Source organism: Neoarius graeffei, chromosome 17, assembly GCF_027579695.1.
Source record: "Neoarius graeffei isolate fNeoGra1 chromosome 17, fNeoGra1.pri, whole genome shotgun sequence".
NCBI classification, from domain to species: domain Eukaryota; kingdom Metazoa; phylum Chordata; class Actinopteri; order Siluriformes; family Ariidae; genus Neoarius; species Neoarius graeffei.
This window is the reverse complement of record NC_083585.1, coordinates 48,754,158-48,777,610: the sequence shown is the minus strand read 5'-3', so window position 1 is coordinate 48,777,610 and position 23,453 is coordinate 48,754,158. Positions and strand designations below refer to the sequence as shown.

Genomic DNA, 23,453 nt, shown 5'->3' with positions numbered 1-23,453 from the left:
TAGTTGAGTTAAGGTTATTTAAATAATATTATCAGTTTTATTTGTGTGCAAGTAAAACTTTTATTGTACTTAGAACACAAATATAGTACATACCTTAAGATATTAGTGAGCTATAAGGTATTTTCTTTTTGTTTTAGAGTTATTTTACAATTGTAATTCTTACTGTGTATGTATGAATTAAATGTAAAATATAATATGAACAAAAATAACATGAAGACATGGACTTTTAGAGGCATGAGATACTTGTGTGTTGATTTCTTTAATTGATTTTGATACCTAGTTAATTGGAAAGGGTAGTTATCCTGTAACATGCCTCAAGCATGTATTATGGGGTCACTGCATTATAAAAGTAGGCATAAGTCTTTTGCTTGACCAAGTTGCAGCTAAAAAAAATAAAGGAATTGCCTATCTAAATTCATTATTTTTTTTCATCATTCACGAACAGGGCGGCACGGTGGTGTAGTGGTTAGCGCTGTCGCCTCACAGCAAGAAGGTCTTGGGTTCGAGCCCCGGGGCCGGCGAGGGCCTTTCTGTGTGGAGTTTGCATGTTCTCCCCGTGTCCGCGTGGGTTTCCTCTGGGTGCTCCGGTTTCCCCCACAGTCCAAAGACATGCAGGTTAGGTTAACTGGTGACTCTAAATTGACTGTGAGTGTGAATGGTTGTCTGTGTCTATGTGTCAGCCCTGTGATGACCTGGCGACTTGTCCAGGGTGTACCCCGCCTTTCGCCCGTAGTCAGCTGGGATAGGCTCCAGCTTGCCTGCGACCCTGTAGAAGGATAAAGCGACTAGAGATAATGAGATGAGATGAGATTCACGAACAGCTTTATTCTTGTCAGGGTTGTGGTGACTCTGGAGCCTGTCCCAGCAACACTGGGTGTAAAGCTGGAGAATTCACCCTGGTTGAGATAATAGCCCATTACAGGGTACCATGCATACACATTCACACATTCATTCACACCTAGAGGAAATTTAGCATAACCAAGTGTACATGTAGTGTATAGATGTAGGGACCATCTGGACTATTATTTCCAGCCATCCATTTTCTGCTGCTTATCTGGGTCCAGATCATGGGGGTAGCAGCCTAAGCAGAGCAGCCCAGACTTCTCTCTCCCTGGCCAATTCCACCAGCTCTTCCGGGGGAATACCAGGGCGTTTCTAGGCCAGCTGATGTAATATAATCTCGCCAACATGTCCTGGGTCTGCCCCAGGGTTTCCTCCCAGTGGGGCATGCCCAGAGAGCCTCCCCTGGGAGGCATCCAGGGGGCATCCTAACAAGGTGCCTGAACCACCTCAACTGACTCCTTTTGATGTGGAGGAACAGCGGTTTTACTCTGAGTCTCTCCCGAATGACCAAGCTTCTCACCCTATCTCTAAGGGAGAGCCCGGCCACCCTGCAGAGAAAACTCATTTTGACCACTTGTATCCACGATCTCATCCTTTCGGTCACTACCCATAGCTTGTGACCATAGGTGAGGGTGGGAACTTAGATGGACCAGTAAATTGAGAGCTTTGCCTTTTGGCTCAGCTCTCTCTTTACCACAACAGACTGGTTTAGCGTCTGCATCACTGCTGATGCTGCCCCGAACTGTCTGTCCAACTTCCGCTCCCCCCTACTCTCACTCGTGAACAAGACCCAGAGATACTTAAATTCCTCCAATTGAGGCAGCAACTCCCCCCTGACCTGAAGCAGGCACATCACCCATTTACATCTGAGCACTACGGCCATGGACTTGGAGGTGCTGATCCTCATCCCAGCTGCTTCACACTCGGCTGCAAACCATCCCAGAGCCTGCTGGAGGTCACAGATTGATGAAGCCAACAGGACCACATCATCCACTAAAACCAGAGATGCAATCCTGAGGCCACCAAACCAGACACCCTCTGAAATTCTGTCCATAAAAGTTATGAACAGAACCAGTGACAAAGGGCAGACCTGGCAAAGTCCCACATGCACTGGGAACAAGTCTGACTTATTGCCGGCAATGCGAACGAAACTCCTGCTCTGGCTCTACAGTAACCAAATGGCCCGCAGCAGTGGACCCGAACCCCATACTCCCAAAGCACCCTTCACAGGGCACCATGAGGGACATGGTCGTAGGCCTTCTCCAGGTCCACAAAACACATGTAGACCAGTTGGGCAAATTCCCATGCACCCTCCAGCACCCTTGCAAGGGTAAAGAGATGGTCCAGTGTTCCACAACCAGGATGAAAACTGCATTGTTTGTCCGAGGTTCGACTATTGATCAGACTCTCCTCTCCAGCACCCCAGTATAGGTTTTCCCAGGGCGGCTGAGACGTGTGATCCCCCTATAGTTGGAACACACTCTCCGGTCCACTTTTTTGAAAAGGGGGACCACAACCCCAGTCTGCCAATCCCGAGGCACTGTCCCTGACCTCCGTGCAATGTTGAAGAGGCATGTCAGCCAAGACAGCCCAACAACATCCAGCGCCTTCAGGAACTCAGGATGAATCTCATCCACTGCTAGAGCCCAGCCACTGAGGAGCTTTTTAACCACCTCAGCAACCTCAGCCCCTGTGATGGGCGAGTCCTCCCAAGCACCCTCAGATTCTGCATCCTCCTCAGACAATATGAAGGTGGGATTGAGGAGATCTTCAAAGTATTCCTTCCACCACCAGATGATGTCCCCAGTTGAGATCAACAGCACTCCATCCCCACTGTTAACTGTTGGGACAGAGCACTGCTTCCCCCTCCTGAGCCACCAGATGGTTTTCCAGAATCTCCTCAAGGCCAACCGAAAGTCACTTTCCATGGCCTCACCAAACTCCTCCCACACCTGAGTTTTTGCTTCAGCAACTGCCAGAGCCACATTTCACTTGGCCTGTCAGTACCTGTCAGCTGCCTCTGGAGACCCACAGGCTAACTAAGCCAGATAGGGCTCCTTCTTCAGCTTGACGGCTCCCCTCACACCAGGTGTCCACCACTAGGTTTGGGGACTACCGCCTTGACAGGCACCAACAACCTTGCAGTTCCACATGGCCACCTCAGCAATGGAGGTACAGAACATGGTCCACTCGGGGTCAATGTTCCCATTCTCCCCTGGTATGCAGTTGAAGTTCTGCCAGAGGTGGCTGTTGAAGATCCAGTAGGCAGGAGCCTCTGCCAGATGTTCCAAGCATACTCTCACTACACATTTGGGCCTACCAGGTCTGTTTGGCCTCCTCCCCTGCCATCTGATCCAGCTCGCCACCAGGTAGTGATCAGTTGACAGCTCCGCTCCTCTCTTCACCTGAGTGTTCAAGAAATATGGTCACAGATCAAACAAAATGACTACAAAGTTGATCATCGATCTACAGCCTAGGGTGTCTTCATGCCATGTGCACTTATGGACACCCTTGTGCTTGAACATGATGTTCATTATGGCCAAACCGTGCATGGCACAGAAGTCCAACAACAGGACAACACTCGGGTTCAGATCGGGCAGGCCGTTCCTCCCAATCACACTCCTCCAGGTCTCACTGTCATTGCCCACATGAACACTGAAGTCCCCCAGTAAAACAATGGCATTCCCTTGCGGTACACTGTCTAGCACCCCACTCAAGGACTCCAAGAAGGCCAGGTACTCTGAAGTACTATTTGGCGTATAAGTGCAAATGACAGTCAGAGACCGTCCCCCAACCTGAAGGCACAGGGAAACAGCCCTCTTGTTTACTGGGGAGAACTCCAATGTTAGTGTGCTGAACTGGGGGGCTACCAATAGCCCCACCCCTGCCTGGTACCACTTACCCTTGGCAACTCCATCATGGAAGAGAGCCCAACCTCTCTCCAGGAAATTGGTTCCAGGGCCACCTTAATGCATTGAGGTGAGCCCAACTATATCTATTCGGTACCTCTCAACCTCATGCACAAGCTCAGGCTCCTTTCCCACCAGAAAGGTAATGTTCCATGTCCCAAAAGTCAGTTTTGTCAGTTGGGGATCAGTACACCAGGGCCTCTGCCTTTGGCTTCCACCTGATCCACAATGCACCGGACCCTTACGGCACCTCCTGTGGGTGGTGAGTCCACAAGAGGGTGGTTCCGTGTCGCTTATTGAGGCTGGGTCTGGCTGGGCCTCATGGACATAGGCCTGGCCACCAGGCACTCGCTGATGATCCCCTCCCCCAGACCAGGCTCCAGGGTGGGGCCCCGGTATTCCTGGTCCAGCCGAGGGCACTAGGATCCTTGTTTTTCTTCTCATAAGGGTCTTCAGAACCACTCTTAGTCTGACCTCTCATCTAGGACCTATTTGCCTTGGGAGAGCCTACCAGGGGCAAATGCCCCTGACAACATAGCTCCTAGAATCACTGAGGCACTCAAACTCCTCCACCACATTAAGGTGGTGATTCAAGGAGGGGGACTATTATTTCCCTTGAATGCAAAAATAACTTTAACAGAATAGCTGGACAAGTTTTATATTGATGTCAAATCAGCCATATCTTTTAATGTAATGTTTTACTTATTGGAATATGGATTTGAGAAAGTATGTTAGAGACTGGAATCTAGCAAATAGGTTTGGAAGGCACTTGTTACCCAGTGAAAAGCTCATTATTGGTGGTGGTTGCCATTTATATCACTCATACTGATCTAGCACATTGTTCTGGCCTACTGGGACAAAGGGGCCAAGGGTTCTTTAATTAGTCGCCACTGACTTGGTCAAGGAACACAAGAGAGGCCTAGAAGGTAATTTAATTATGCTGTGGTCAGTGTTATCTCTACAGAGTGTTGAGGATTAGTATTAGCCACCTGTGAATAGGAAGGATCTTATAAACAACTCTAATTGTCCCTCTGAAAAAGGCAATTGCCACCCTTGAGCTCAAAATGCTCTATTTTGAGATACTTGTCTGCAACAAACCATATTCTAACTATTGTTTTAGGTTGTTCTTCTTATAAATATCACTTTCTTTTGGTCAGTTTTATAGGACAATTATTGTCATCACAGCTTTGCTTGGATTATGTTTTATGAACATTGTTTTAGATAAATGTGTCAAATGTTACCTGTTTGTACTACAGTTTATGATAACATTGCATGGCTGACTTTTTAAACTTTACTTTTTATTTTTTATTTTTATTATTATTATTATTATTATTATTATTATTATTATTATTATTTTAACCAGGGCATGACATTATCTTGCATATTGCTCAAACCTCAGCCATAATAAACAGATGTGTGAGCAACAGAAACTAATACACATTAAAGTCCATGCACTTGTCTTCAGTTTCTTGAGACTATTAACTGGGGAGAAGTCTAATTGGTCTCATGATAGATAATGCGTTGTGTTAGTGTTTCTAAACCTGTTGCTACTGGAACAGTAGCAACTGTTATTCCCATAGTTATTTTATGGCAGTTTCTAATAAACATAAAAATAATAGGTGCAGATATTTGACCTCAGAGAGTATTAATCCCATGTGTATCTGCAAAGCATTTTGAAAAACAGTACTGTGCATTTTTTTTTTTTTTTTGCCTTAATTGTTCATTTAATGACTTCTGCATCATTGGGTCAATTAATAAAAAAAAAAAATCCATGCATTAATCTTCTAACCAAACTCTTTTTAAATTGTGTTTTACTAATATTAACATGTAACCAAAAAAATAATAAAAAAAAAGTCCCTCAGGGCTTGCCTGGGGAAAAAAGGCAAGCAAGCTAGAAACAAACAAAGAAATAGAACCATGTGTGGCAGCCAAAGTTTCCAGAAGAACTGCAGCAGATTCTTCAAGGTGTTTTACCAGCCAATTTCCTTAGAAAAATGCATGAAATATATGCAAAATTACTGATCTGTTTTTAAAGATGAAGGTTTTCAAATCAGATATTGATTTTGTTTAGTGCTATTTGCTGCTCTTTTTAGACTTTTCATGTAGAAAACGGTTCATTGCATTATTTTTGTCACATCTGTGCTGGAATCTGATTTGGACTCTGTTTCTCAGAATCCACAGCAGCATACAAACATGACCGCCACAGACTACAATTCCCAACAGCTCTCACATTCATGTTCATCAGACTTTTAGGTCACACACCCCTGCCTCACATTAAGCACAATAATACCACACAGAATTGAATCATTTTTGCCAGTACACTGGTGTTCCATTTCACGGACAGAATGGAAATTGAATTAATAGACATTTTTAATCAATATAAGCAAATTAAATATAAACAAAGGCATAAACATAAATAAAAACAGAATGCAATTTTTTGCAAATCATGGGAAACCTACATTTCATTGAAAATAGTCGTCATTGGCTCCAGCTCATGTCTGAGCATCGGTTTCGTCATCTCCTTCTGGCTTCCCTTTATTGCATAATATATTATTTAATTATCTTGTCTCCTTGGCTGGTGTTTGTGCCGGATACGACTTTTGAGACCCAACTGGTGGTGGAAGAGCCACAGGCAGAAGTTGCATGGGAGGGCAGGAAGAGGACAAGGTTGTTCCAGTAGCTCCTTTCTTCTTCTTTGTTTATCCTCCTCATGCTGTCTTCTGTTCTCCTCGAAAGCTGAGGTGCCGTCACAGACAGCTAACCTCCAGGCACTTCTGTCCCTGATAATTTGCTCCCATGAGGAAGGTTCAATGTTGGTTTGGGCCAGGGTGCGCTTGAGCTGATCTTTGTAGCGGCACTTTGGTCCTCCTCAGGGTCGTGTTCCAGTGGCGAGTTCCCCACAGAGCAGGATCTTTGGGAGTCTGGAGGGGTTCATTCATAGGACATGGCCTGTCCAGCAGAGACGATGGTGGATGATGGTGGCTTTGACGCTGGGCAGCGAGGCTCAGTTCAGGACCTCAGTGTTGGTAATGAGGTCTTCCCACCGAATTTTGAGAATCTGCCTCAGCTTGTACTGTTGCTCGAGGCGTTTGATGTCATGGGGGTACAGTGTCCAAGTCTTGCAGGCAAATAGAAGGGTAGAAAGGACTACAGCCCGGAAGACCATGATCTTGGTTCGGATGGCCAGTGCATGGTTGTTAAATACGTGGCAGCTAAGGCGACCGAATGTGGAATGGGCTGCCTTGATCCGGTTTTCCACATCTTTTTCACATGTGGGGATCTTCGAGAGAATGCTCCCCAAATATGAGAAGTGATCCACTTCTTCCAGGGGCTGGCCGTTAATAATGATATTAGTATTTGGAAGCATTTGACCTGGTGGTGTTTGGATGAGGGCCCTGGTCTTGTCAGTGTTTACCTGCATCCCAAAATGCTCGTAGGAAGCATTGTAAATATTGGCAATCCTCTGAAGGCCGTCAGCAGTCCGACTCAGGGTGGTGTTGTCGTCGGCATACTGCATTTCGCGGACTGAGATGGTAGATGTCTTAGTCTTTGTGCGAAGATGGGTTAGATTGAATAGCCCGCCATCCATGTGGTACCGCATGTCAATAGAGGGGGTCCCTGGTGGAAGAGGTTGGAAGAAACAGATGGCGAAAGCCATTTGCTGAAGAGCTTGTTTTAGGTGATCGTGACTGCGCAACGGCCATGCGTACACACTTGGCCAGCAATGCTTCCACTGCGGCTCAGAGGGTTGAGACATGCAGTTTTGGCGAGGCTATAATAATAGTACAAAGACAACATATCAAATGTTGAAACTGAGAAATTTTACGGCTGTTTGAAAAAATATATTCATATGCAAGAGGAACAGTCCTGGAAATTTTTGATCACACCACGTATAACCAGATTTATGACATCTGGCCCCAGGTCTTAGGCCAGGCCTAGGGCCTGGCAGGGTGAGGAGAGGCAGGGTACACTGGAAGTTCGCCAATCTCATTGCAATTAAAAATATCACAAAACTATTTTTGCAACATTCACTTCCATCACATTTTGTAACATTCACTTCCATCATTTCCAGAGTGTTTCAATGTTTTGTTTAAATATTTATTCCAGACAATTATAAATCTATTCTAAACTGCATGCTAGGCTACCTAGTTAGCCAGTCTTAGCTAGTGCTGGTAAAAGCATGAGCCTTTTTTGTGCTGCTGTGAAAAAAAAGTGCTCTGGCCATCCTGCGATGATCTGGCGACTTGTCCAGGGTGTACCCCACCTCTCGCCCATAGTCAGCTGGGATAGGCTCCAGTTTGCTTGTGACCCTGTAGAATAGGATAAGTGGCTACAGATAATGGATGGACGGATACTCTGGCCATCACTTTTTTGTGAGAAAAAAGAGCCAAATGTGAAAGCAACCTTTGCCTGCAGAGCCTCTTTACTTTGCTCCTCAGAGCACATGGTCAGTGACCCTGCAGCTGGCCATCACTTTGTCATAACACAGAGTTGGCCTGGGTGCAGTTACATCTGCAAGAGCTGATAGATTAACCCTAATCATACCGGGTGGGGTCGTTTCCGACCCCGGACGTCTATTTTTTAGGATAAAAAATTTAATATGCATTATTTTTTCATGAAATTTCATGAATTTGTCACATTTTTTGCAGGTTACAGGATACACATCTGGATTCTTTGTGCCCTCGATGCCTGCTTTTTATCAGACCAAAAACCATTGGGGTCGTAAATGACCCTACTCATTTTTCACTATTTAGCCATATAGTACTTGTTTTTTATTCAGTGTATTTTACCCAATTTTGTCTTTTCAGATTGAAATATGGCAGGCAGACCAAGAGTAGTGAGATACTTGAGAAGAGAAGAGATTCAAAGACTCTTAGAGCAGGACAGTACCACAGATGAGAGTGAACCAAATGAATCTGACTCTGAGGAAGAAGCAGACCACATATCTGAAGCATCAGACAGAGGTGACACTGAGAGTGCCAGTGATAATGATCCAGAGGTTGAACACCATGGAAATCAACAACGCCCTGATGACAGAGAGGCTGAAATAAATCAAGGAAGGGGAAGAGGCCATGGCAGAGGTCATGGCAGAGGTCGTGGCAGGGGGTGTGGGCGTGGGCGAGGCCAGGACAATGGTGCAATTCCCCAAGGCCAAGCCCAGCCCAACAACCCTGCTGTGGACCAAGACCACATAATTGGTAAAGATGGAACTGTTTGGGATAAGGCCCAGCCACCACAGGGACAAAGGCGAGCCCAGGATATTTTGAGACAGGCCCCTGGAATCACACCAGAAGGAAGATGTACTGATATACTGCAGTCTTTCCAGCTTTTTATCACCCAGCCAATAGTGATTCAGATTGTCCAAGAGACAAATAGAGAGGGTTGCCGGAAGACTACTGAGTACAATGCTGTTCATCCTCAGAGTCAGAAAGTATAGAAGGATGTTGATGAAGTGGAAATAAATGCATTTATTGGCCTGTGCATTTTAGCTGGTATCCAGAAGTCTAACTTTGAACCTGTATCCTCCCTATGGTCTAATCTTGAAGGAAGACCAATCTTCACTGCAACAATGGCCCGTACCCGATTTCAAGAAATACTGGAACATATAAGATTTGACAACAAAGCAACCCGGGCTGAAAGAATGGTTACAAATAAACTGGCTGCTTTCTCTGATATACATAGAATAGTATAGAATAGTATTTGTGGATCTCTAACAAGATGTTTAATAAAGCATATTGATCTCTTATGAAGCTTTTGTTGTCTACACATAAAAAATGTAACGATATTTGGCTAAAAATAACTTGGGGTCGTAACTGACCCCACCCGGTATGAATAGGTTGCAAAATATGCCGGTATGATTAGGGTTAATACGTTTATTTATTATATACTGCAGCATGACCATCTTTGGCAGAAATGCTGGTTTCACTAACATTATAACTCAGGAAACCAATGTCAGTTACTGCATGTGACCAATAATCTGAATTTTTTTTGCCAACTAGGCTGGCTGTAGTTATGACCCAGTAAACAAGCTGGTATAACTTTATAATAATGTGCATGGGAAATTAGTTGTTAATGTAATTTATGCAAACACTTGATTTATATAGCAGACAGAATGGTGATTGTAAGAGGGCATTTAAGCTTCTTATCTCTAGAATAGTGTAGATTCTCCTGCCTTTGTTTTAAATTTGAAGTCAGCTTCACAAGCATGAGATCCTTGGAACAAACATGCCTCAGGCTTGTACAGTTAAAAAAAAAGGCAAAGAAGTGGGCAACAGCTTACAAATCAGAAGAAAGATGAACATGATGGGGAGCCAAATTTAACCCAAACACATGCTCTGGTAGTAATTATAATGCTTTAATTTGTTAATTGTAAAATCCATGAATATATCTCATGCATGACCTGAGTGCTAAGAAAAAGCAACAGTGAGATGAAGAAGAACTTTCCTGCCACTGCTGTGAAATGTAAAACAATTATTTCTTTCTTTTTCTATATATACAATGTCCTAAATTAATATTCAATCTTTTATTTTAATTGATCATAAATATTGTCATATGTAGACTATACCATGGCACTTCAGAAAATATAAAATACTTTAAGAACACTGTTAACTTTGTGCAGACAAACTGAGAAAACCAAATTCATTAAACAATGCATGCTATATACATTATGCTGTTTGCTTAAAATCCTGCAATTTGCTACTGTGAAACATTTTGTTTTTCACTAGTAGTTTAGTATGTGCTTGATAATAACTTCTTTATCAGAGCATATTATAATATATGACCTAATGGTTAGAGAAACAGCTTTGGGACCAAAAGGTTGCCAGTTTGATTCCCTGGACCAGCAAGAATACCTGAAGTGCCCTTGAACATAGCACCTAACCCCCACTGTTCCCCAGATTGCTCTGGACATGTTGTATGTTGCTCTGGATAAGAGTGTCTGCTAAATGCCATTAATGTATTATTATTTCTTTATCTTTGATCCTAATCACAAAGAGAGTCTGGCTGGCTCTTATGCATGGCAGGTATAGAGGTAGGTGCTGCTCAGGCTCCAGTTAGGGGGAAAGTCTTGACTCGGATGACTCTTCAGGTGCTTCTGCATGGTAACCAGGCTACTGCAGAACTCTAAACACAATGTGCACTGATATGGTGTGGCACCCCCATGAGTACGCAAATGCTTGATCATAGCAGAGTAGTCACGTGACCGCTGACCACACAGACGACACTCAAATGGCTTCTCACCTGAAACAATAGCGAATAAAGGAGAAAAAAATTACTGCAACTTATTAGCTTTAAGAAACGGAAAAAAAAGTGAAGCTGGTGAGGATGAATATATATATATATATATATATATATATATATATATATATATATATATATATATATATTTTTTTTTTTTTTTTTTTTAGTAAATTCCTGTGGTATAAGAGGAATAAAATATTTTGGGAAATACTATTATTGGAAAATAATCAACTTTGGGGTAACTCTGCTTCTTGTTGGACCGCATCACACTACCTCTAAATATTTGGTCTTTCCTTCTCTATTCTGTCTATCACTGGAAAGGGACCAGATTTGAAACAATACCATTTTGGTGGTGGCTCATTCTCTGCACAGCAGTAACTCTGACTTCAAAGTGTGTGTGTGTGTGTGTGTAGTGCTGGTATACTGTAAGTGTATCACACAAAGATGCATTATTACAACCTTTTGTCTACTTTCTGACAGCTGATGAGGCACATATTCCCTGTTAAACTTAATCTTCATCTATGCAGGTGTACAAGAAGAGACTAGTTTTTGTTTGTTTGTTTGCTTTTATTATATTCACAACATAATTATATTCTAGTCTCCATTGGTTTCTGTTTCTGGCCACAGAATTGCTGTTGGTTGAATTTTGGTTTCTTAATCCAGCAGTGACACTGAGCTCTTGTTTGACCCAACGATAAGGCTGAGAGCCTAAAACACTCACGCCAGCACAACACACACACACACACACACACACACACACACACACACTACTGTATATCTACAAACTGCACTTAAATGTTATACACCTTACTCCTTCCCCAGCTTAAACCTTACCATTTTGTACTGTTATACCCTGTTTCCAAAGAAGTTGGGACACTGTGTAAAATGTAAATACTGTAACTAGATAGAACTCGACGCCAACGGCGTCGATGGGGATGCCTCTGCCCCCGCCCGGTAGACTACACGCCTTATTAAGTTGTGATTTGGGGATGGACATTTGACCTCACAGTAAACTTGACCTGGTGAAATTCCTTTCATCTGCCTTGGAGATATTGTGTTCACAAGGTTTTCGGACAGACATTTGACCTCACAGTGACCTTGACCTTAGACCTTTTGATCTCAAAATCTAATCAGTTCATCTATGTCCCAAAGGGCACAAATGATGAAAGTTTGGTGAAATTCCTTTCATTAGCCTTTGAGATATCGCGTTCACAAGGTTTCGGGAGGGACGCACGCACGCACAGACGCACGCACGGACGGACGGATGCACGGACGGACAGAAGCATGGACAGATGGACAACCCGAAAACATAATGCCTCCTGCACCTTACGGTGGCGGAGACATAAAAATAGCATACAATAAATAGCAAATCATGGAATCCCTATATTTCATTGAAAATAGTACAAATAGAGCATATCAGCTGCTGAAACTGAGAAATTATATTGTTGTTTAAAAAAATATATGCTCATTTTGAATTTGATGCCAGCAACAAATTTAAAAAAAGATGGGACAGGGGCATGTTTACCACTGTGTTGCAGTACTTCTTCTTTTAACAACACACTGTAAATGTTTGAGAATGAAGGTGACCAATTGCTGTAGTTTTGAAAGTGAAATGTTGTCCTGTTGTTGCCTGATATAGGATTTCAGCTGCTCAACAGTTTGGGCTCTCCTTTGCCATAGAATAGTTGTATTTTTCATTTCACAATGCACCAAATATTTTCAGTGGGAGAGAGGTCTGGACTACAGGCAGGCCAGTTTAGCACCTGGACTCTTGCCATGCAGCTGTAATACGTGCAGAATGAATTTTGCTATTGTCTTCCTGAAATAAGCAAAGTCTTCCTTAAAAAGACGTGTTCTGGATGGCAGCATGTTACTCCAAAACCTGTATATATCATTCAGCATTAATGGTGCCTTCCCAGATGGACAAACTATCCATTCCATGTGCACAACCCCCCCAACACACACACACACATACCCACACACACACACACACACACACATGCGCGTGCGCACGCACACACACACACACAAAATGCGAATGCTGGCTTTTGAACTGTGTGCTGATAACAAGCCATAAGGTCCCTCTCCCCTTTAGCCCAGAGGATGCGGTATCCATGATTTCCAAAAAGAATTCCAAATTTTGATTTACAGAGCACATGGCAGTTTTCCACTTTGCCTCCATCCATCATAAATGAGCTCAGGCCCAGAGAAGGCAGCCGTGTTTCTGGATATAGTTTACATATGGCTTTAACTTGCATTTGTTGATGCAGTGATGAGTTCTGTTCATAGCCAATGGTTTTCAGAAGTTTTCCTGAGCCCATGTAGCAGTTTCCACTATGGAACTGAGGAATGTCAGTCTTAAATTGTTGCACTAATTGCCTCAATTGTTGCACCCAGCCTCTCTGGGATGCTCTTTTAATACCCAATCATACTAATGACCTGTTGTGAATTAACATATTTATTTATTTACATAATATTGCTAAATATAATGCATCAGTAAACATAAAATGTTCATCATAGCATTAAAAGGGGAAGCCAAGGCCGAAAGATTAGTGAAGCAGCTTTGGGAACAAAATGTTGCTGGTTTGATTTTCCAGATCAGCAGGAAATTGTTCAAGAAATGAACTGCAATTATCCTCCCTCAACATCCATGGCTGAAGTGCCCTTGAGCAAGGCATCTAACCCTCAACTGCTTCCTTGGTGCTGCAGCACAGCTGCCCACTGCTCTGTGTATGTATGTTCACATCTCCAGATGGGTTACAGAGAAACCCATGCAGAGAACAATGCAGAGAATGAATTGTGCAGTGCTCTAATGTTTATGTGATAAATAAAGGCTGAAAATTCCAATTTATTTATATATTTTAGCATTACAGAACTTTTCCAGTCTTTTGCTGCCCTGTCTCAATATATTTTGAAACATATTACTGACACTAAATTCAAACTGATCGTATATTTTTCAAAATACAATAAGATTTCTCAGTTTCGATGTTTGCTATGTTGTCGTTTTTTGTGATGGGTGTCAAAGGCTCATTCATTCGCATGGGACATGAAGGCTAGCCCATATGGTCCAATCCCACAGAAGAGTCACTGTAGCACAAACTGCTGAAAAAGTTAATGCTAGCTAAAACAGAACGGTGACAGCATGAACTGTTTCAGCAGTTTGTGCTACAGGAACTCTTCTGTAGGATTGGAGCATATGGGCCAGCCTTGGTGCCCTATGTGAATCAATGAGCTTTCAACACCCACTGCATACTGGGAACACCCCATAAGATGTGCCATTTTGGAAATGCTCAGACCCAGTTATCTAGCCATCCCTATCTGGCCCTTGTCAAAGTTGCTCAGATCCTTACGCTTGCATATATATATATATATATATATATATATATATATATATATACAGTTAGGTCCGTAAATATTTGGACAGAGGCAACATTTTTCTAATTTTGGTTCTGTACATTACCACAATGAATTTTGAACAAAACAATTCAGATGCAGTTGAAGTTCAGACTTTCAGCTTTAATGCAGTGGGTTGAACAAAATGATTGCATAAAAATGTGAGGAACTAAAGCATTTTTTAAACACAATCCCTTCATTTCAGGGGCTCAAAAGTAATTGGACAAATTAAATAACTGTAAATAAAATGTTCATTTCGGGCGGCACAATGGTGTAATGGTTAGCGCTGTCGCCTCACAGCAAGAAGGTCCGGGTTCGAGCCCCGTGGCCGGTGAGGGCCTTTCTGTGCGGAGTTTGCATGTTCTCCCTGTGTCCACGTGGGTTACCTCCGGGTGCTCCGGTTTCCCCCATGGTTCAAAGACATGCAGGTTAGGTTAACTGGGGACTCTAAATTGACCGTAGATGTGAATGTGAGTGTGAATGGTTGTCTGTGTCTATGTGTCAGCCCTGTGATGACCTGGCGACTTGTCCAGGGTGTACCCCGCCTTTCGCCCGTAGTCAGCTGGGATAGGCTCCAATTTGCCAGCGACCCTGTAGAACAGGATAAAGTGGCTAGAGATAATGAGATAATGAGATGAGATGTTCATTTCTAATACAGTGGTGCTTGAAAGTTTGTGAACCCTTTAGAATTTTCTATATTTCTGCATAAATATGACCTAAAGCATCATCAGATTTTCACACAAGTCCTAAAAGTAGATAAAGAGAACCCAATTAAACAAATGAGACAAAAATATTATACTTGCTCATTAATTTATTGAGGAAAATGATCCAATATTACATATCTGTGAGTGGTAAAAGTATGTGAACCTCGAGGATTAGCAGTTAATTTGAAGGTGAAATTAGAGTCAGGTGATTTCAATCAATGCGATGACAATCAGGTGTGAGTGGGCACCCTGTTTTATTTAAAGAACAGGGATCTATCAAAGTCTGATCTTCACAACACATGTTTGTGGAAGTGGATCATGGCACGAACAAAGGAGATTTCTGAGGAGCTCAGAAAAAGCGTTGTTGATGCTCATCAGGCTGGAAAAGGTGACAAAACCATCTCTAAAGAGTTTGGACTCCACCAATCCACAGTCAGACAGATTGTGTACAAATGGAGGAAATTCAAGACCATTGTTACCCTCCCCAGGAGTGGTCGACCAACAAAGATCACTCCAAGAGCAAGGTGTGTAATAGTCGGTGAGGTCACAAAGGACCCCAGGGTAACTTCTAAGCAACTGAAGGACTCTCTCACATTGGCTAATGTTAATGTTCATGAGTCCACCATCAGGAGAACACTGAACAACAATGGTGTGCATGGCAGGGTTGCAAGGAGAAAGCCACTGCTCTCCAAAAAGAACATTGCTGCTCGTCTGCAGTTTGCTAAAGATCACGTGGACAAATCAGAAGGCTCTTGGAAAAATGTTTTGTGGATGGATGAGACCAAAATAGAACTTTTTGGTTTAAATGAGAAGCGTTATGTTTGGCAAAAGGAAAACACTGCAATCCATCATAAGAACCTTATCCCATCTGTGAAACATGGTGGTGGTAGAATCATGGTTTGGGCCTGTTTTGCTGCATCTGGGCCAGGACGGCTTGCCATCATTGATGGAACAATGAATTCTGAATTATACCAGCGAATTCTAAAGGAAAATGTCAGGACATCTGTCCATGAACTGAATCTCAAGAGAAGGCGGGTCATGCAGCAAGACAACGACCCTAAGCACACAAGTTGTTCCACCAAAGAATGGTTAAAGAAGAATAAAGTTGATGTTTTGGAATGGCCAAGTCAAAGTCCTGACCTTAATCCAATCAAAATGTTGTGGAAGGACCTGAAGCGAGCGGTTCATGTGAGGAAACCCACCAACATCCCAGAGTTGAAGCTGTTCTGTACGGAGGAATAGGCTAAAACTCCTCCAAGCTGATGTGCAGGACTGATCAACAGTTACCGCAAACATTTAGTTGCAGTTATTGCTGCACAAGGGCGTCACACCAGATACTGAACGCAAAGGTTCACATACTTTTGCCACTCACAGATATGTAATATTGGATCATTTTCCTCAATAAATAAATGACCAAGTATAATATTTTTGTCTCATTTGTTTAACTGTGTTCTCTTTATCTACTTTTAGGACTTGTGTGAAAATCTGATGTTGTTTTAGGTCATATTTATGCAGAAATATAGAAAATTCTAAAGGGTTCACAAACTTTCAAGCACCACTGTACTTGGTTGAAAACCCTTTGTCGGCAATGCCTGCCTGAAGTCTTGAACTCATGGACACCACGAGACGCTGTGTTTCCTCCTTTTTAATGCTCTGCCAGGCCTTTACTGCAGCGGTTTTCAGTTGCTGTTTGTTTGTGGGCCTTTCTGTCTGAAGTTTAGTCTTTAACAAGTGAAATGCATGCTCAGTTGTGTTGAGATCAGGTGACTGACTTGGCCATTCAAGAATATTCCACTTCTTTGCTTTCATAAACTCCTGGGTTGCTTTGGCTTTATGTTTGGGGTCATTGTCCATCTGTATTATGAAACGCCGACCAATCAGTTTGGCTGCATTTGGCTGGATTTGAGCACACAGTATGTCTCTGAATACCTCAGAATTCATCCAGCTGCTTCTGTCCTGTGTCACATCATCAATAAACACTAGTGACCCAGTGCCACTGGCAACCATGCATGCCCAAGCCATCACACTGCCTCCGCTGTGTTTTACAGATGATGTGGTATGCTTTGGATCATGAGCTGTACCACGCCTTCACCATACTTTTTTCTTTCCATCATTCTGGTAGAGGTTGATCTTGGTTTCATCTGTCCAAAGAATGTTCTTCCAGAACTGTGCTGGCTTTTTTAGATGTTTTTTAGCAAAGTCCAATCTAGCCTTTTTATTCTTGAGGCTTACGAGTGGCTTGCACCGTGCAGTGAACCCTCTGTATTTACTTTCATGCAGTCTTCTCTTTATGGTAGATTTGGATATTGATACACCTACCTCCTGGAGAGTGTTGTTCACTTGGTTGGCTGTTGTGAAGGGGTTTCTCTTCACCATGGAGATTATTCTGCGATCATCCACCACTGTTGTCTTCTGTGGGCGTCCAGGTCTTTTTGCATTGATGATTTCACCAGTGCTTTCTTTCTTTCTCAGGATGTAGCAAACTGTAGATTTTGCCACTCCTAATATTGTAGCAATTTCTTGGATGGGTTTTTTCTGTTTTCGCAGCTTAAGGATGGCTTGTTTCACCTGCATGGAGAGCTCCTTTGACTGCATGTTTTCTTCACAGCAAAATCTTCCAAATGCAAGCACCACACCTCAAATCAACTCCAGGCCTTTTATCTGCTTAATTGAGAATGACATAACGAAGGAATTGCCCACACCTGCCCATGAAATAGCCTTTGAGTCAATTGTCCAATTACTTTTGGTCCCTTTAAAAACGGGGTGGCACAGGTTAAGGAGCTGAAACTCCTAAACCCTTAATCCATTTTTAATGTGGATACCCTCAAATGAAAGCTGAAAGTCTGGACTTTATGTCCATGTCCATTATATAACTATAACTTGAATATGTTTCAGTCAACAGGTACAAAAACAAAATTTGTGTCAGTGTCCAAATATATATGGACCTAACTGTATGTATAGATAGATAGATAGATAGATAGATAGATAGATAGATAGATAGATAGATAGATAGATAGATAGATAGTTTATTCATTAAAATAACTGTAAATCATTGTCCTTTCCTTTTTAATTTTGTCATTGGCAATTTCTGCCCACTAGGGGAGGCCAAATACATGCTTCCTTAAAGAAATTTGAGTCACTGTATCACAGCATCTGGTTACACCCAATGCTCTCTTTCAAATACATAACTAGTGGAGGGGTTCTCAAGCTTTTGGCAGCCATAGAATAAATTTCATGGAAACATTCAACACAGATTTATTTCTCGAATGTTATGCCAATCTGTACAATACTATGCTGTCTATTTATTAGATCCATAGTGCTTTTATTCCTGAAATATCAACTGATAGAAGACGTTTATATATAAAATTCTTTTATATAACTTAATAAACATGACAACTTTGATAATATTGCATTGTGATTTTCATAATTGTAACTAAATTGAACAACGACAACAGCAACAACAACAATAATAATAATAATAATAATAATAATAATAATAATAATAATAATAATAATTTTGGACCCCCTGAATATATCAGATCTCACTTTGAGAACCACTTCTCTAATGCCAGTATCAGTGTCTCAGGATAGAGGAATTCCAGTGAAACTCTCTTCAACACCATCCCTATGAAGAGCTACACTGGGACTTAAACATCTCACATTGATGTGAATTCTACCACTTGGGAGATGAACACAAGAAAATTAAACAGTTCAGCTGAAGAAGGTCAATATATTGGAATAAAGAAACCACTAAAATGCATTACACAAGAACTAAAGCATCAAACTTGGGGAGTAGTGGTATAAACAAATTCTGTAGATGTAACTAGAATGATGCCGTAATTTGTGCCCATGTGCTGTACCTGTATGAACCCTGAGATGTGTATCTAGCTGGTGTTTCAGACTGAATCTCTTGTTGCAGTGTTTGCATTGGTAGGGTTTCTCTCCTCCGTGGCCCCTTCTTAGCGAGCGCAGTGAACGCTTCTCTTTCACACCCCTCTGACAGAACTTACACTCATGAAGAAGCTCCTCTAAACCTAGGAATATGGGAGAGATCAGGTGATCAGTGAAGGCACACGATCATGATTGTAAAAATTTTAAAAAATCCAGTTTCCCCATTGTTTCCTATCCTTTCTTATTATTTCATCCAAGCAAATGGTTAAAAGAGTGGACTTAAGCAGTTGAAATATAACACATTTTAACAGCTTGGTCAGTTTTACTTTGTGTTTCACCTTTTTAAATTATATCAGCTCATCATCTGGAAACTCAAAACACCACCTACTGGCAAGTCATTTTAAATGCAACAAAAGACATTTTGAACAAAGATGGTGGACTCCAGTTCAGAATTACTTATTGCGCCAGGGATTTATGTTCAGTCCTTCTACAGGAAAAGACCCTTGTAGATAAAATATGATCACAGCAAGTCACATTTGGAATTATGTAATTGTCTTGTTGTTGTTGTTGTTTTTCTTTTCAAATATTGTTTTTGTGTATGCAGCAAATTACGATTAGCCACATGCCCACTCAACTGGACATCATGTATCCTAGTAATATTGCCATTTAACACCAAGGTTACAACATCAGTGGATATTTTGGTGAAAATGCACATTCTTTGTTTATAGTTGCTCTGCAAATAAGTTTTCAAACTCTGTGGTTTGAAGGTCTGGGTGCAATCAGGAATCGCTGGATACGTGGAGAGATTTGAGCTATACCAGGGTGCAGGTGGGTATATAAGGTGTACTGGAAATGGATGAAGATGTAGTTGTGCACCTTTGTGATGACCTCCTGAAGAAAATCATAATGTACTCTTTGGCAATTTCATTTGTATCCCACTCCTTCAGCCAATGCAGTTACATGGCATATGTAGCACAGGAGCATGCCAAAATACCAGGCTCAAGAGAGGACAACTGAAGAATGAAAAGAAGCTCAAAGAAGAGGAATGGGGTGCATCGTCTGTTATAATCAATGCTAACAGTATTGTCACATGATGGTTAAACATCTCAGTGATTCACTTTGCTTCATCCTATGCTGGTAAGTGTCCACAAGATTTGGCCCAGAGATGGAGCAAGAAAGAAGAAATATAAGGAACATCCTTCAGTAAGGCTGTACAATAAACACATAGGAGGACTGGATGTCATGGACCAGTGTCTCTATGTATCCCCATTGTCATAAGACCAAATGGTGGTACCTCTCTTTCATTTATTGGATGTGACCACTGTGAAAACATAGCACTTAGAATTCAGGTTTGGAAAATTAGGATCTTCTGCATTTCAAAGGACCTGTCATGCGCCCACCTTCTCTGAAGTGCAGAGCAGTGTTCAAGTTACCCCCTGAACTCAGGTTTAGCCCTGGGAAACACTGACCCCAGCTCACTGAAGCAAAGAATACTAAAAGATCCTGTATTAAACAAACAAACAAAAAACAAACAAAAAAACTCTATGTAGTTTGCATTTAACTTCTGCATGCAGTGTCTAGACCCCATGTGCCCTGGAATATTCAGTGTACATACATAGAACTGACCTTATTCTATTTGCAGCCCAGCCCATGGAGTGCATTGGTTATTGTTTTTTATGAGTTTTTTTTTTTTTTTTGAGGGGGAGGAGGATTGGAGGTGGGAGGAGGTTGGGTAGGGGTTTGTTTAAAAAAATAATAATAATTAAAAAAATATATCAGGCAACCATATTATATTTGCTGCTGTTGTTTTTGCAATAGTCCAGAGTGTTAAAATGTGATACAGAGTTTTTGTAGCAGATAAACCTAAAGGTTAGAGAAGCAGATCTGGCACCAAAAGGTTGCTGGTTTGATTCCCTGGACCAGCAGAAAAAAGTGTGTGTGTAGGGGGTGAATGAACAGTGCTTTCTCCTCCCTCTACATCCATGGCTGAAGTGCCCTTGAGCAAGACACCTAACCATATTCTGTAGAGCAACTGCCCACTGCTGTGTGTCTGTGTGTGTTCACTACTTCAGATGGGTTAAATGCAGAGAAAGAATTTCATCCATCCGTACATCCATCATCCATAACCGCTTATCCTGTGCAGGTTCACAGGCAAGCTGAAGCCTATCCCAGCTGACTATGGGTGAGAGGCGGGGTACACCCTGGACAAGTCGCCAGATCATTGCAGGGCTGACACATAGAGACAAACAACCATTCACACTCACATTCACACCTACAGTCAATTTAGAGCCACCAATTAGCCTAACCTGCATGTCTTTGGACTGTGGGGGAACCTGGAGCACCCAGAGGAAACCCACACAGACACAGGGAGAACATGCAAACTCTACACAGAAAGGCCCCTGTCAGCCGCTGGGCTCGAACCCAGAACCTTCTTGCTGTGAGGCGACAGTGCTGACCACTACACCACTGTGCTGCCCCCTAAAAGAATTTCACTGTGCTGTAATGTGTATATGGCAAATAGAGGCCCCAAAGCCCTGTTCTTCTTCAGGTTTTACAAGATGAAATTGTATGTTTTAATTTCTTTGATTTACAAACAATTGACTGTTCATTAGATGTCCATTAGATGTAATTGTACACACAAATTCATGTTGCCCTCCTGAGTGGACACATGAAAACTTTTATAATAGCTTTTTTTTTTTAAATCATCCTTCAAGAAGAATAAAAAAAAAATTACCTCCAAATAAATTTGAAGGTAATGGGTGAAAAGACTATTCACTTTAAGAAGTAGCTTGAGGTGATATGGGCAAATGTTATATTGCCAGTGATTTCAGTATGTCTCTATACATTCTACCAAATCTGAAGTGGAATAAGTGTCAGCTTAATAATCATTCAGAATAATCATTCTTCTCCATGCTCAGGTTCCTATGGCCATAATTTTCAAATTCAACTCTGTCTCACTCATATTAATATATAATCATCTCATCTCATCTCATCTCATTGTCTCTAGCCGCTTTATCCTTCTACAGGGTCGCAGGCAAGCTGGAGCCTATCCCAGCTGACTACGGGCGAAAGGCGGGGTACACCCTGGACAAGTCGCCAGGTCATCACAGGGCTGACACATAGACACAGACAACCATTCACACTCACATTCACACCTACGGTCAATTTAGAGTCACCAGTTAACCTAACCTGCATGTCTTTGGACTGTGGGGGAAACCGGAGCACCCGGAGGAAACCCACGCGGACACGGGGAGAACATGCAAACTCCACACAGAAAGGCCCTCGCCGGCCCCGGGGCTCAAACCCAGGACCTTCTTGCTGTGAGGCGACAGCACTAACCACTACACCACCGTGCCGCCCTAATATATAATCATTTCTACAAAATATATATCAAGAAGTCTAGCTTGTGGCATCAGGTATTAATTTGTGATGATACCTTGGGAAAAATAAAATAAAAAAATCAGTGACTCTATGCATCTGACAGTAAGTTAAACACTGTAATCTGTGTACACACTTTTTATTCAGCAAATATTAAAATTCAGGCGGCACGGTGGTGTAGTGGTTAGCGCTGTCGCCTCACAGCAAGAAGGTCCTGGGTTCGAGCCCCGGGGCCGGCGAGGGCCTTTCTGTGTGGAGTTTGCATGTTCTCCCCGTGTCCGCGTGGGTTTCCTCCGGGTGCTCCGGTTTCTCCCACAGTCCAAAGACATGCAGGTTAGGTTAACTGGTGACTCTAAATTGACCGTAGGTGTGAATGTGAGTGTGAATGGTTGTCTGTGTCTATGTGTCAGCCCTGTGATGACCTGGCGACTTGTCCAGGGTGTACCCTGCCTTTCGCCCGTAGTCAGCTGGGATAGGCTCCAGCTTGCCTGCGACCCTGTAGAAGGATAAAGCGGCTTGAGATAATGAGATGAGATGAGATATTAAAATTCAGATAATTGAAACTCAACAGAATGTCTAAAAATCTGTAAAGTGCATGTGGCAGCGGGGGCGTGGGTAAGCGTCGGTCTGTGAATGGAGGGCGGAGTCAGGGAAGGTAAGTGCACTATGAGTACATCCGTGTTAAAAATCCTGTCTAAAGTTTTCTGACTGCCCAAACCTCATTTTACAACTTGTTTAAAATCTATTTCCTAATTACAAACTACCATACAAAAGAACCACGATAACTCTTTGACTCATTCAATGGCTTGCTATAAATTTGAAATATATTATTGTAGCTATTTGCATCTATGAATTTATTTTATTAGCCTCTCATGGCTATCATCACAAGTCAAACACGCCCAAGCCAAGATGGGTGTTTACTCATGTATTGGTCATCTCACGACTCTCGCTTGCCTTCTCCCCTACTAACACAAGCATGTTTATCTTTCAACAAGCTGTCTGATTGCTTTGATGTGGAAATAACACCATTCCTGTGAACTGGCAGCATATGAGGCAAAAAATGTTTGTGTGTGTGTGTGTGTGTGTGTGTGTGTGT

General features: G+C 42.4%; 1 protein-coding gene across 5 annotated transcripts in view; it reads right to left on the bottom strand.

The window, feature by feature from the left end:
- Nucleotides 1-10,077: 10,077 nt before the first annotated feature.
- Nucleotides 10,078-23,453, bottom strand: part of zbtb32 (zinc finger and BTB domain containing 32) — a 31,190-nt gene continuing 17,814 nt past the window's right edge. For all 5 annotated transcript variants that reach the window (XM_060897690.1, XM_060897691.1, XM_060897692.1 and 2 more), the window contains 2 exons: nt 18,949-19,122; nt 10,078-10,991 (listed from right to left, as the gene is read on the bottom strand). In XM_060897690.1, coding sequence (XP_060753673.1) covers nt 10,762-10,991; nt 18,949-19,122 — 404 coding nt within the window. In that variant the 3' untranslated portion in view covers nt 10,078-10,761. The remainder of the gene's footprint in view (nt 10,992-18,948; nt 19,123-23,453) is intronic.